General features: G+C 35.0%; 1 protein-coding gene and 1 pseudogene across 2 annotated transcripts; both read right to left on the bottom strand.

Annotated features, from left to right (window-relative positions):
- Positions 1 to 1,434: 1,434 nt before the first annotated feature.
- On the bottom strand, positions 1,435 to 3,686 carry LOC111785295 (F-box/kelch-repeat protein At5g60570-like). Of its 2 annotated transcripts, none has more exons than XM_023665703.1 (3): positions 3,517 to 3,686; positions 3,194 to 3,259; positions 1,435 to 3,079 (listed from the first exon to the last, which is right to left on the bottom strand). In XM_023665703.1, exon 3 carries the CDS (start codon positions 2,845 to 2,847, stop codon positions 1,675 to 1,677), a length of 1,173 nt encoding a protein of 390 aa, XP_023521471.1. In that variant the 5' UTR covers positions 2,848 to 3,079; positions 3,194 to 3,259; positions 3,517 to 3,686; the 3' UTR covers positions 1,435 to 1,674. The 2 variants fall into 2 exon arrangements, with proteins under 2 accessions (XP_023521471.1, XP_023521472.1); XM_023665704.1 differs by having other exon boundaries at positions 1,435 to 2,836.
- Positions 3,687 to 5,880: 2,194 nt separating this feature from the next.
- Positions 5,881 to 12,067, bottom strand: LOC111785296 (annotated as a pseudogene).
- Positions 12,068 to 14,848: the final 2,781 nt, after the last annotated feature.

The following is a 14,848-nucleotide window of genomic DNA, read 5'->3' as shown; positions in this document are numbered from 1 at the left end:
AAAACTCAGAAGGCAACGGTCCATTTAGTGCGATTTAGTAAGCCGACAATTATCCTTCCAAATCAAATTAGGGCTTGCCCACTTCCTTTTGTCGTTTTCGAAAGAAACAAAAGTTTTATATATATCTTTCTAAATTTTAATTGAAAACTAAGTTATATTCACTTTTTTTATTATTATTATTAATATTGTTATTTATAAATATTTCTTTAGTTAATGTATCAAATAACCCAATAACTTAGGGATAAAATATTATATTCTTGAACCAATAGGAAAAAGTTCAATTTTCACTAAAAAAAAATTATTTTTGAATTTTTATAAAAGATCGAAAATAAAAGAACAACAATTTTAAAAAATAAAATTGTTATCGAACGAGATGGTTTAGCTTTTAAAGGTTTTAAATTGCCATAAAAACTTAGTTGTTAATGTTGAGAATTGATAATTTGTTCTAAAGTGGCGTTGGTTGACCACCTTAAACCGACCCCAATCGCTAAAAACCTTTTTCCGAAGATGATAGCTCCAAGAACATCAACATCAAAATTTTTTAAAGTTATCATTCAAAGCAAAAGCAAAACAAAATTAGAGAAAAAACCACAAATGGGTAAAAAGGGAAGGGCCTAATATTTTAGGATTAAAGCATACTTAAAACAATTGTAAATCACTACTTCCCAAATCGTCTCTTCTCTTCCTTCTATTGAATTTCGTCTACACTATCTTCAACTTAATAGATTTCGAACCAAAATCAGCTCGTCACTCCCTAAAGTTAAGGACGGGTCGAACCATCATTTTGTCATCGACTCGACCCAAAAATAATTGATAATAATGTTGAGCATGTTAGGCTAGTGAGTAGGCTTTATTGTAGAGTGGACTTTAGTCAAATATTTGGAGCCTATGAGGAGATGGCATCATTTTATATTTTCTTTTTTATCATTCACAAAAACGACAAAACTTTGAGACAAAATTTATAATTTAACCTTAAATCTTCTTATACACCTTAAAAGATTCCCCCGTTAAGCAATTTTTGCTAAAATGTCCCCCAAAAACATGAAAATAAAAATAGTTATCCTATGAAACTAAAAATGATTTTCAAAATCCCGATGGGCTTGGACTGTTACAAATGGTATCAAAGCTAGACACTGAATGGTATGTCAGCGAAGATGTTGGGCCCCAAAGAAGAGGATTGTGAGATCCCACATCAATTAGAGAGGGGAACGAGGGACAATAAGGACACTGAGCCCTTAAGGGAGTGGATAGTGAAATTCCACATCTGTTGAGGAGAAGAACGAAACATCCTTTATAAGAGTGTGGAAACCTCTCCCTAGCAGACACGTTTTAAAAAGCTCGAAGGAAATCTCAAAGAAAAGTCCAAAAAGGACAATATCTACGGATACCATTGAATCAAAGCATAGAAATGTTAAGAATTGAATAGTTATGAAGTGAGCAGAGCAGAGAGGGTATAATGATTTATTAGTAAAGACAGAATGAAGAAACAGAATGCATGTCACTGACAACAGAAGAACTTGATCAAACTAACCAACAGCTGACCATAGAAACAAAAGAGATGATAAGCAGATTCAAATGCAAAACAGAAAAAACCATACGTACATGGCAACCAACCAACAGTTGTAGCCGACCAAGATCTGGTTTCAGACTCCGGCTCTCTTCTCTCAAATTATTCTATAAGCAGCAACCCATAACAGCACAGTTATAGACGAACACTCCGACGTGCTCCTTCACACCAAGAAACTTCCAATCCAACGCGCCATTCCTCATCCCGAACTTCGGAGAACAAGCGTTCAGTACGATCGCTTCACCATTTGGACCTTTTTGCCCACCTACAACCAGAAGTTCCTCCCCACAGGCTTTGAAAGCCAGGCCCCATCCGTTTGAAGAATCAGCCCTCAGAGGAAGCCTTCCCAATATATTCCACATGTTCTTCCCCTTGTCATACCTCTTAATCAGGTTGCTTAAATACTCCACTGCATATAATTCGTTATCCACCACAGCAACAAGGGGAGGCGCCTGAGCAGCCCTATTAACATACGGATACATTCCCTCAATTTTTCTCCATTTTCTTGTTTCAAAATTGTACTCCTCCCCACAAGTTAATGAAACAGTGGAGCTCAACATTCCACCGATCACGTAAAACTTCCCATCCATGAAAAATCCCGAGCATAATCTACGCGGGGTCGTCATCTTCGGTAGTGTTTCCCATGTACCCAATGAAGAGTCATACAACTCTGCAGAGTCTAAAACGTTCCCGTTTATATCACTCCCACCTGCAACGATAGCGATTGAACCAAGGCTACCGGAGCCAAACAGACAGCGAGGTAGATTCATTCCTTGACACTTTGCCCAACTCTTACAAGTCGAGTTATACTTCCATATAGCAAAATCAAACATCTCACGCCCAAAAACTAACAGTTCGTTTCCTACAGCTAACGATTCCTTGTCTGCGTGATGGAAGCACTCATCACAAGGCATCTTAGGCAAAGTCATCCATAATTTTCTCAAAGGATCAAATGCTTCCCAACCCTTTAAGTCACAAACCAGATACACCCAATGCTCCTTAATCCCCAAATGCTTTCTCCACCCATATAGATCACCATTTTTGACTAACTTGTTAAACCTCGAGTTAATACACGACAACGAAGTGTAATCCGATGGGCAAGCCAAAGCAAGGCAATCCATGGCAACATCATCAATAAGACCAGGGAACAGTGAATCACTTGATCTAAGTTGATGACCATCATCCACTCTTCCTCTTGTGTTCAAGTCCAAGAGATGAGGTACTTCTTCTTCTTCATTATCCACCTCCATATCAGTAGCAACACAAATTCTGTTTTTCATGTTAATAACTATTTGGTATACCCAAAGAAAACCCAAATTTACGAAACAAAATCCATAAAAGTTAAACAAAAAAGCTATCTATGCCACCTCTCTGGAGAATCCTCCCCGCATCCAGAAAAAAAATTTATGATCCTTGTGCGCAATTAGATACCGTCTATTTATTCCTTCCATCAATCCAACAATTTCAAAAACCTAGCCCGTGATAACCTCACAAATTTCTCCATATATGTATCTATACAATTACCAAAAAAAACTAAACACCATTCAGCGCCAAGCCATTCAAATCCAAAGTAGAACTAGAAGCGAACAAATAAGAGGAGGATTGGATTTAGAATCCCGTTAATACCATGAATTGGAACACATTTCCGGAAGCCTTCCAGCCGCTACCCGGAAATTCAAACGGAATACTCATCTGAAAAATCAAACATCCAAAAGAACAAAAAGGAATTAACCACCAATTCAAACTCCATTGCAGCAGTCACACAATTCATCGCAAAAATTCATGGCCCCATTCCGATCCCGACCATAGAAAGTCCCATCGGTCGAGATCGAAATCAAAAAACAACGCGGATCCAGCAGAAGAAACATGAAATCAATAATCCGAAAGGGGAAAAAGCAAAATAGAACATAACAGGAAGACCGGAAATTTGAATCAGATCCTGGAGTTACCGGTGGACGGAGGTAAAGGAGTTGAGAAGAAACATGTCACCGGTGCGCTGCGGAGGGCGGCGGCGTGAGAAATGGAGAGTACTGAGAGAGATCGAAGGGTGTGGGGCTATGGAAACCAGAAAGAATGGGGCAGTTTCGCAGCGATGGCCGTACATTTGGATATTTGTACTGCTTGCANCATGTCACCGGTGCGCGGCGGAGGGCGGCGGCGTGAGAAATGGAGAGTACTGAGAGAGATCGAAGGGTGTGGGGCTATGGAAACCAGAAAAAATGGGGCAGTTTCGCAGCGATGGCCGTACATTTGGATATTTGTACTGCTTGCAACTCTTTACCATCATCGCTTCTCTAAAGCTTTCTTTTTTCCCTTTTTTTTTTCAACTTTCCTTTTTCGACCTTCCTTTTTTTTTATTTTTTCTGACAAGAAAAATCATATTCTTCATCTTTATTTTTTTTTTATTTTTTTTTTATGTTCTAAAAAAATAAATATGAAGNAAAAAAAAAAAAAAAAAAAAAAAAAAAAAAAAAAAAAAAAAAAAAAAAAAAAAAAAAAAAAAAAGAGAGAGAGAGATTCGATAATTGAGAAACGTGATTGACTAAAAAGACTCGATATTTAGTCGAGTCATCTTCGGGTGTTGTAGGAAGTAGATTTAGTAAGTTCGGTCAAAACGAGTTATATATAGACGAAGGTGGAGATGACGTCGAGTTCACATAGCGCTTGTGGATTGGACCATACACATGCTATAATTGTAACTACAGTGGGAAGCAAGGCTACAAGGTAAATAAATCGAGAAAAATTGTCTTGATTCTCATTGTTCTTTGCAATTGTCGACGTGTTTCAAGTCAATAGAGGATGACAGAGTTGATAAATTTTATTCGATATTCGTACATATACATATACATAATATATAGATATATATAGACGAAACGTATATGATATATGTAATGCATTTAAAGTGGTATTGTAGCGTAGGAGATTAAAACTCTATATTTATTTTATTATATGAGCTNAAAAAAAAAAAAAAAAAAAAAAAAAAAAAAAAAAAAAAAAAAAAAAAACTATAACTACAGTGCCTTATTTATTTTATGTAATCCAATCAATTACTAACTTTATTTTATTTTTGAAAAGTAAAACATGTCGACACAAAGTTGGAAGGGGGACAAGGTTTTAGTTATTTTATTTTATTTCTTTGAAAAAATGGGACAATCTTCATTAAATATAATTGTTGTTATATTATTTGCTAAGGATGAATTAAATTATTAAATGTTCCAATATAATTCGTTAGGATTTGTATCATATATATTAAAGTTTAAATGTTGTGGCAACGCTCGAAAGATAAAAGAACTTACGTCAGTTGAAACTTACTCACTTGTATGATATTTGGCCTAGCACACGTCCGAGTATTAGATTAGTATAGTAGACCTATCCAATGACATATTCAAACTTATCAAAAGGTAACGTGATCTTTTATGTAGCATTCTGTCATAATAGACTCATACCCAATTGAACCGAAATCTATGAGATTTCACCTAACCTATGTTAGCATGACTAGCTTCCACTTTTTGGATACCTTAATTTGATTGTATCCAATGATTTTATGGCAAGATTGTGAAATTGTTATAAATTTTGCTCATTGTTGAACACTCGATCCGAAATTATATGAGTTGTGGGCCTTCTCATGAATCGATTGATCGTTTGGAAGATTGACCAACTCGAATTGGTTGATCAAAAAAGCCTGAAATCATATCCATCCTAACTCATATACACCCTTAACATGAGTCCTTGAATTGATTGAACGATAACAATCCAATTTCGATTGGTACCGGGTATATCACATTGAATAGCCAATCAATCCCAAAAATGGAAGCAATTAATGGTAACACTGGCCACTATGAAGCCCAAGTATATAGCAACTACAAAAGCTACATGACTTCAAGAACTAATCTCTAAATTAAATGGGAAAGCAACTAATTAAGCAAAGATCGTCATTAGTTGACCTAATCCATTAACATTTAGGATACACTTACCAAGTATTCAAATTAAAACATTGTACATAAGATCACTTAGAATTTTGGATTTCATAAGGAATTGGAATGGTATGGTTGTGACTTCAAATGAAAATTTGAATTGTCACACATTTCTAGATCTCACCATTACACCATTCTTAGTTCCAAATGTCAGTCGAAGTTTTAAATAATTTTTAGTTAAAAAATGTTGATGAAAAGTTAAAAATAATATTACAACTCTTAAAATAATAATGATACAAAATTTCATCATTTTTTTTTTTATTATATAACTTAGGAAAAGACAATTATATGAACTAAATGAACAATAAAACAGTGCAGATGAAAAACAGAACACCAAAGTTTCAGAAGCTTAGAAATGTGCATTAGAAATTGAAGAGCTTTCTATCCCAAGAACTCACCTTTATTGTTATACAGATTGATCCATTTTGATGGAGTTTATTAGCCTTTTGCAAGATATAATGCACCAAATTCTGATATTCAAGTATTTTTTTCTCAATTTTTTTTTTAAATTTTTTTATTTTTAGTTTCCTCTCTTCCTTTAGTTCGGTAGTAATCATAGTACGTACCTTGTTATTCACAAGAGGCTTCCACAGCCAAGCTCTTTGTTTTTCCTCTACAAGGATCGCCGAATGCTTTAATCGACACTTGAACGCTACAACTTTTCGATCCAATGCAAGCCTGTAGACAAGAGTAAGCATCAATGAGTACACAATCCAGTTCTAACACATGCACAGAAACACCATAAATTTCTACTGTATCAGGAAATATAAAACCTTTTGTACAGTGGAGAGTGCATTTTGGCTGCTGCATTGACCTTGGCTAAAGCTCCCACAAGTTCCAAGAGGAGTGCCAAAACTTGCAAATTTTATAGAAGAAATGATCTGATTGGGAGATGGACACTCAAGAGAGAGTACGGGTCCTGATTTCTGTAGTTTGGTGTCTGAGCTCCACATATCTACAGGTGGTGGATGGGACTCAGATACATGGGCACACACAGATTCGATCTGTTTCGAAGCGAACGACAATCGAGTTGGATCGCTGCCAATTTCCTCAAAAAGTACTAGGGTGTTGCCGGTAGGTTTCAGCCAGGATTGAGGTACATGGTATCTGAGAATTAGGAAGATAAGATACAAGGACATTTGAAGTTACTTGGAAGCCTTATCCTCAAGTTAGTGAAAACTTACAGAGTTTGGGATGGTTTGTCACAGTTCTTAAGGCATTTGCTTGACCTATAAGCTCCTCTGTAATTGCAATATGCGGTACAATGACTGGAGGCAATATATGATGGCCAATAACGGCCAATACTTTGTCCGTTTATCCATGCTTCGCCCTTTCCAAAGCCTGTGAAGTCTAATGCAACAGGGTCACTACCATCAGGGGCATCGAACGTGGTCTGAATCAACAGATTGTTAGTGGAAATCCATGTGCCTCATACTTTACCTTTTGTGGTTTAACTCACTTACACGTCATTCACAGAAAAAGCTACCCATAATTATGGTGCATACTTGAATAAGATGATGAAATGTTAAAATGCAAGCAATTGTCTTAGCAGAACAACATCTAATAAACTTGTATGAGAGGTATCTTCGACCCTAGCAAACGTATTTCCAACCTTTATAAAAGAAAGATGAATAGAAAACGTATTTTCAACCTTTATAAAGGAAAGACTAATAGAGACTAAAAATATTTAGAAGAGTTAACCAGAATCAATTTTAAACTTTATTCAAAATAAAGGACTAAATTCAACATTTGAAGGTACAGAGAAAATTCAAAATACAAGACCAAAATCATATTTATATAACCGAGAAAATGTTCTACATAATCTAGACCAATCTTGTAAAACAAGGAGTCCCCTCGCAGTAGGAAACAACTCTAACTATTTTCTTATTCTTATAAATCATACATGAAATAACCTTAATGCTGATATATTGCATTACAGAGTTTGTGGGTTAAAAATATATAATAAAAAATCATCCAATAAAAGAAATTCACATTGCAATTTTTTTTTTGAGATTCAGGTAATGATTTCTCGCAAGATATATGCCGGCACAAATTTAAGTGAAGCAGAACCTGAAGTCCCACTGTCAAACTCAGGAGGTCAATTGTATTTTTCCCAGGTACCAGTGTGATGGGGATCTCCAAAGAAACCTTAGAATTGCCTTTACTACCTCTTCCACTTCCTACAAAGAAATTCAAACGACATCTATAAAGCAGCACCATTGCAACAACGCAGGAGTAATTTTAAAGACATTCAAACGCACAGAACCAAATAATTAATTCCAATCACCTGCAAGCTTTTTATTAATAAAAACGTGAAGAGCATGGCCAAGGGATTCAACATGGAGGACAGTTTCCGTTCCATTTTCAAGGAAAGGTTCGTCACCTTTTATATCAGTGCTGCCAAATGGTAGTAGCAAAAGTTGACAAAACTATTTTTAGAAACTGGTTGGCAGTCCGTTGAATAAAGAAACTGAAGATTTAATAATAAATAGAGTACGTACCTTAAAGAATACCACAAGTAATCGCTTTGATCTGCTGTAGTATTTATTTGCTCTGAAAGTCCAAGTTTCGCAAAAGAATTAGCCTTTGAGATACCAACTGGTTCGTCTATCCAACCCCATCCTGAGTCAAATGCTTCAGAAGCACTAGCATCAACTTTCAAAGGTTGGTTTGAAAAGGATGGCCTCATTGTTACCGAATTAATCTGCCATAAAATGAGGTATACTTCATCCGTGCAACAATTAAGTCAATTAGGAGCAAATAAAAGTAGCGATAAGAATTGAAAGGAAATATTCACTTGACTAGAGTACCAACAATGACAAGTCACAAACAAAAGATAAGAATTTTAGTTCTCGGCTGCAAATACATTTGCTGAGAAGAAAACAATATAACCTTTGCAGTATTGAGCACCACATTCTTGCAGTCAGGCAAGATGCTAACAGACCATGCTGGCAAATGATATGTATTACCATTGAAAGTCACCGTCGCATCAGATTGGGTATCCACATTGGCAAGAAAAGCACAACATTGAGAACCGGACTTATAAACAGTCGCCTGAAATTAGTACAAAGAATAACATCTTAACCATTTTTGACCATCTTTATTCAATGAATGCACAGCACACGAAGGAATATGATTATTTAAGGTAAGAGCACAGTTTTATAATTGTGATCTGGACAACTTTTCCTTGGATACTCTCTTCAAAATTTCTGCGAGGAGTTTCTTCTGATTTTCTTACCATACATTCTGATGCATAATTCCGATAGGTTCCATGTTAAACTAAAGCCAGAAATAGTAGTCGTTCTTTCGTATACCAAGTCAAACTCTAATTGTTTCCCCTACTAAAAGGAATCCAAACTAGACGTACATTTCAACTTATTATTGTACTGGGTAAGCTCTTGATAGTTTTAAGACGAAAAGACAGTTATCGGAATAACCTACCTCCAAATTTTGACCAAGAGAACTAACTGCGGGTTCTGTGCTCACTAATGCTTCTTCGCACATCTTTATAGCCTCGTGGACTTCCCTCAAGTGACCCCAATTAGGTTGCCTAACCAGTCCTGCAGAATAGAAGAATAATCGTATAGAAGAGAAGTAGATTGTAAAGAATTAGGATGATCGTGTATCCATATCGTTTCTTTTTTTCCATTTTTATGATCAAGTTCACAACATCACTACAATTCCAACCAGCATCTTCATTCTTTGCACAAAATTTGAAGATATAATTGCAATACTTGAGAAGATTTTTACATCATAACAAATCAATTAAGAACAATATTTAATAGACGGAAACCATACCATACTCATCTATAGGGGCATCATAATCATAACTAGTAGAAATAAACGGTCCACCAGTAGTCCTACCAAAGTTTGTCCCACCGTGGTACTGTATTAGAGAAAATAAGGAAAAACCGATGCCATCTATCATGGGTTCATACGTTTCAAGGAAACGTAAATAAATCATTTATTCTGTCAACCATAATGAGCATATCACAAGTGGAGTACCATGTAATAATTCTGTAAAGTTCCACCATTCTGATAAAAGCGTGCCACAGCATATGCAAGATCTTCCACGGGTCTGTATGGCGAGGCTCCACCAAAGGAAAGAAACCTATGATAAAACAATCGAAATTGTCAAAAGCGTAAATGACTCGTGCGTAATTAAGAAATCGAGTTGACAGAGAAAAAAATGCAGGAAACAGCAAATGCGAAAGTCTACCATCCAGTCCAATTCTCAGTCCAGATTTTGGGCTTATTCTTAGAATTTGGCGTGAATTGATCACAGTAGAATCCATTGCAAGTGTTAATCTGTGGGGCCACATGTCACGGGGAAGTTGTTTATAATAAGGTAAGTTTATATTCAATCAAAATTTGGCCTAGCTGTAAAATGTAACTATAGCAATTAAGATTTGTCGTCTACAATTTATGGTCATGATACGGAAAGATTCCTCACAATGGGATCGGGGGCATCAGGTTGGTTGCACATAACCCAAGGAACTCCCGTGTTCAAAGACGTAGCCATGGTTGCCGCCCATTGGATATAGGATTTAGCAGCAGATCCATAAGAAGACTGAACGTTTCCATATTCATTTTCAATCTGTTTTTAGAAGAAAAGCAGCCATTATATTAACCTTATAAGTACTCTTACTTCAAATGTGTGATAGTCNTAATAAGTACTCTTACTTCAAATGTGTGATAGTCGTGAGACACCATCACCAGGACATATGGAGTAAAAAATAATGGTGGTTGAACCTATTGTTAGGACTCTCCGAGAATGGTATGATGACATTGTCAACTGCTAGCATAACCTATAATAATTTTGCTTTGGGCTTCCCAAAAACTATCCTACCAATTATGTATTTTTTTTATTTATATATTCATGATCATTCTCTAAATTAGTCAATGTTGACTCCCCCAATCCAGGGTGGATTGCTTTCATTTATGCTCTCACGAAGGCATTTATGCTCTCACGAAGGGAGAGGAGGGAGAGAGAAATAGAAGAAGGTACTTGAAAATTGAAATCCACCTGAGATAAAATAACTGGTCCGCCCTGAGAGGCATATAATTTCTCCTGCTTCAAGACATCGACAATCTTGGCTGTAAATCGCTTCATTTCAGCCTATACAAAACCATTATTTATTTTTTCTTAATATGAGGATAAACACGACACTGGAGAAGAAAAAAAAGCAAAAGCACCGAAATGGTAAAGTTATACTTAACCTTGAATGGTTCATTATCTGTGCGGAATTTAATGCCAGGTACGAAATGCAACCAAACTGGAAAACCTCTGTTTTTACATCAAACAGTTTCCGGGGGGAAAATAAAATATAAAAAACGTTATGGGCATTGCACAAAAGGGAAGAGGTGTAAAACCCAGAGAGAACGGAAATGGAAAGCAACTGACGAATTGAGAATGGAAAAGAGATGTACCCGTAATTCCATTCCGCGCACACATAAGGACCAATTCGTATATGTACATATAGACCAGCAGCTCCTACCAGCTTTACGAATTTAACTAAATCCTTCCTTCCCTCGAAGTCATACTGTTGATTGAGAAATCGCAACATATTATGTAGTACTCATGTAAAAATGAATAATAATTGCCACTGTTTGGTAGACGAGAAAACGTAAGAAGACCGAAAAGATGATAACAGAAGACAGGTTCCATCCATCATTGAGCTTTTTCAGGGGATGAAAAACACAACTCAACGGTAAACAGATTTCTCAAATATCTCCCAATCCAACAATTTCCTTGGAACCAAACGCCGCTCTTGGATCAACGAAGTCGCAAAAATGTACCTGGTTTCGAACAGGTTCGTGTAGATTCCAGAACACGTAAGTTTCAATCACATCCAGACCTCCATCCTTAGATTTCTGAATAAGGTCCGGCCACATCTGCCGAGTACAAACACCACTAACCGATTCAGATAGAAAAATCCTCAGAGAAAGAACGTCAAAGTTCCAAGGCTGAAGGAGACAAACCTCAGGAGTGCTGCGAGGATAGTGTATGGATCCAGAAACCAACACTCTCCGCTTGCCGTCGATCACCAGCGCCCGATGATCGTACGTCACATTGGCCGCAAGCGAAAATGAGTCTAAAACGCCTAAAACTAACAAAACAACCACTAGCGCATATCGAACTCCCGTCATTGCTAAAATCTAATCCAAAACAACAAGAATTTCACCAAAAGAACAAAATCCACAGGTATATATATCGCCATCAAGCGTAATTTCTCATTTTCCTCAACACAAACAATTATCGAAATCGCTTACACTCCACTTCCATCAACACACAAACACATTACAAAAGGCTCTCACAGTAAGAATGTTGCTTCAATACTTAGAACAACGAACAACAAGAATGAATCAGAGAAAAAAATAGAGATAATGTTAGCATCAAGCAAGCTAACCTACAGAGGAAGGAAACACGGCACCTCTTGATACCTCAAGTTCCGAACCGAATCAAACACGTCTTCTTTCTTCAACTTCTTCTTGTTCTTCGTTGTTTCTCTCTCTAGATTTGAATTTCTCTTGTCACAATTTAGTGCAACTTATTTTAGTTTGAATTAGTTATGGAATATATGATATTCGTAATCTTCCAGAATATATTAGTTAGGAAATATATTTTAGATATCGTAATCAGTTGAATATTAGTTAGGAAATATATTTTAGATATCGTAATCAGTTGAATTTGAATAGTAGTATATTTTATTTTATTATCACTATTTAGTTAGTTTATATTTTGTTGGTAGATATTATTTAGTATCTTGTATCCTATTTAAAGGTGATGAATATCAATGAAGATTGAACATTCGATCCCAATTCTTTTTCTAATTCTTAAATCTGTATTCTTTCGTTGAGTAATAATATTTTCATATCTATGCGCACTTAGGAGTGGTAGATATTGCGTCATCTCTCTCTACTGTAATGAACTTTTAGTCTCTCACTCCATAGTTTTCACTGCCATATTCTGTATAACTGTACCCTGTTGTTGCCGTGGATTATTATTATGGAGGACGCGGGAGAAAGAATGTCAGAATCTGCTGCGGTCGAGTCTAGGAAAATTGGCGATGTGTTCACCGCTCGATTTCTGCCACGTGTTCTATGTGTGATTGTTGTGTAAGACCAAATGAAGCTTTAATTTTGACAGCTTATCTATATTATATATATATATGGAGGGAATTCCCAACCTATCACAATAATATAAATAATAATAATAATAATAATAATATATACAAAAATAATGTTAAAAGTATTATTAAAACTAATATGGCAAACTTTTGAATTCTTTTTTTTTTCAGAATTTTAAAAGTATATTTATTGATTTTATTAATTTTATTTTCTTGTTGGTTTTTTATATTTGGACTTTCAATTATTTTTATAATTTTGTATTTAGTCTTAGTCATTAAATATGATGATTTGAATGTGTTGTAATGGAATTATTAGTATTATATATTATAGAACTATACATTTTTTTTATAAAATAAGGAAAAAAATCCGTAGAATTTATTATAAAGATACAAGATTCGCTTATCCATGTTCAGATTTGACACTGGATGACTCTGGTATTCCCACGACTCCACGACTCTCTATGATACGATATTGTCCACTTTGACCATAAACTCTCGTGACTTTGCTTTGGGCTTCCTAAGAGACCTCATCCTAACAGAGATCCTACTTCTTGCTTAAACCCACAATCATTTTCTAAATTAGTCAATGTGGGACCCCTTCCCCACAATCCTCAACGGCATTTTACAGGTCCTTTTAACATACATTATTCTCATTCACATGCATCTTATGAAAAATTTCTAAGAGGTCATGCAACATGAAATTGATCACAGCAAAGCATGGTTAGCCGTACAGTTCTTGTAATTAAATTGTGGAAGAAAGAAGTCAAATTATCTAGGGTGTCTATTATAATTAGTTCATTTTTTTATTTTTTAATCTTTAAATTTGTACTTTTTTTTATTGTCCCTTTAAGTTAACATTACAACTCTAAGCAAAATTCAAAATCATATTTAAATTTAATTTTTAAGTTTTTTTATTTATTTTTATTTTTTATATTTCCGACAATCAACCAAGAATCTTCGCCCCCTCTTGTTTTTTTCTTCTCAACAACGTTTGACCCATTTTCCTTTTTCTTTTTTATATTTTTATATTTTATTTTATTTTCGGTGAAGACTCTTGTCGGGGTTTGAAGTGGTCCCACAGACAGCTGTCCAATCAGCACCACTGGTATTCTTTAAGTACTATGCACTCGATTCCACACGATCCTGCCACTTTTATTTATTTAATTCTTAATAAAATTTCATGGATTATGTTCTGGAACATTTAATTGGGTTAAATTATAAATAATATTATTGGAGTTTGAATATAAGTTTTAATTTTCGACATTTATAATTTTCAACGTTTTAATTTAATATTTCTACTTTCAATGGTATGTGGTTTGGTTACACATGTCGTGTTACAAAAGTCAACCTTTTTTTGTTGACTTTACTTTAGCAATAGGTAAGGGATTGTGCTATTTCAAATTTAATTTAATTTTCAAAAAAATAAAAAGTAAATATTAAATTTGAGACGGTCGTTCACCACCCAACCTAACATTTTGTTTTCGAGTTGAGTTGGGTTAGGTTTGGTTATTATATTAATAACTAGAATTTCATTAAAATTCAATTATTAAACGTTCTCGAGTCACAAGGCATCATTAAATCGATTACGAACATAAAATATTTTTAATCTTCCGACTAATCATAAAAGTAGGTAGGATTGGTTGGGTTTAACTTTATTTTCGGATTGATTAAGTTGACCCGACAAAAAAAATGTCAACCTACGAATCGACTCAAAGTTTTGTTTTTAAAAAAATTCAACCCAACCCTGATTAGAAAAAAGAAAAAAAAATATAACCCAATCCAACCATTATGATTTAAGACAATAGTTCAGTTAACACAGATCATATGAACACCTTTACTAGTGGTATGTAACACATGGACTTAGTTGGAATTGGGCTCATTAGATCAGCGGTTAACTTCCGAGCCCCATGGGATGACTCATGAAAACCAAGATTCATACACCGATGGTCATTTTTCTAATTTTTTTATTTTTTTTTAAAGATTTAATGGATCAAATTAAGTAAATTATATATAAAAAAAAATTGTAAATTATAGATAGCATGAACTATCTAATTTTTTAATTTGGTGAAACCATAAGTTTTGCATTCTTAATTTGCACACACAAAGTGCACTTTATTAATTATAATTCACATGGTTTTTCTTTTATTTTTCTTTAAAAAAAAAAAAAAAAAAAAAAA

Source organism: Cucurbita pepo, unplaced genomic scaffold, assembly GCF_002806865.2.
Source record: "Cucurbita pepo subsp. pepo cultivar mu-cu-16 unplaced genomic scaffold, ASM280686v2 Cp4.1_scaffold000436, whole genome shotgun sequence".
NCBI classification, from domain to species: Eukaryota; Viridiplantae; Streptophyta; class Magnoliopsida; order Cucurbitales; family Cucurbitaceae; genus Cucurbita; species Cucurbita pepo.
Note: the sequence above shows the minus strand (reverse complement) of the source record. Positions and strands in the feature narration are given on the sequence as shown.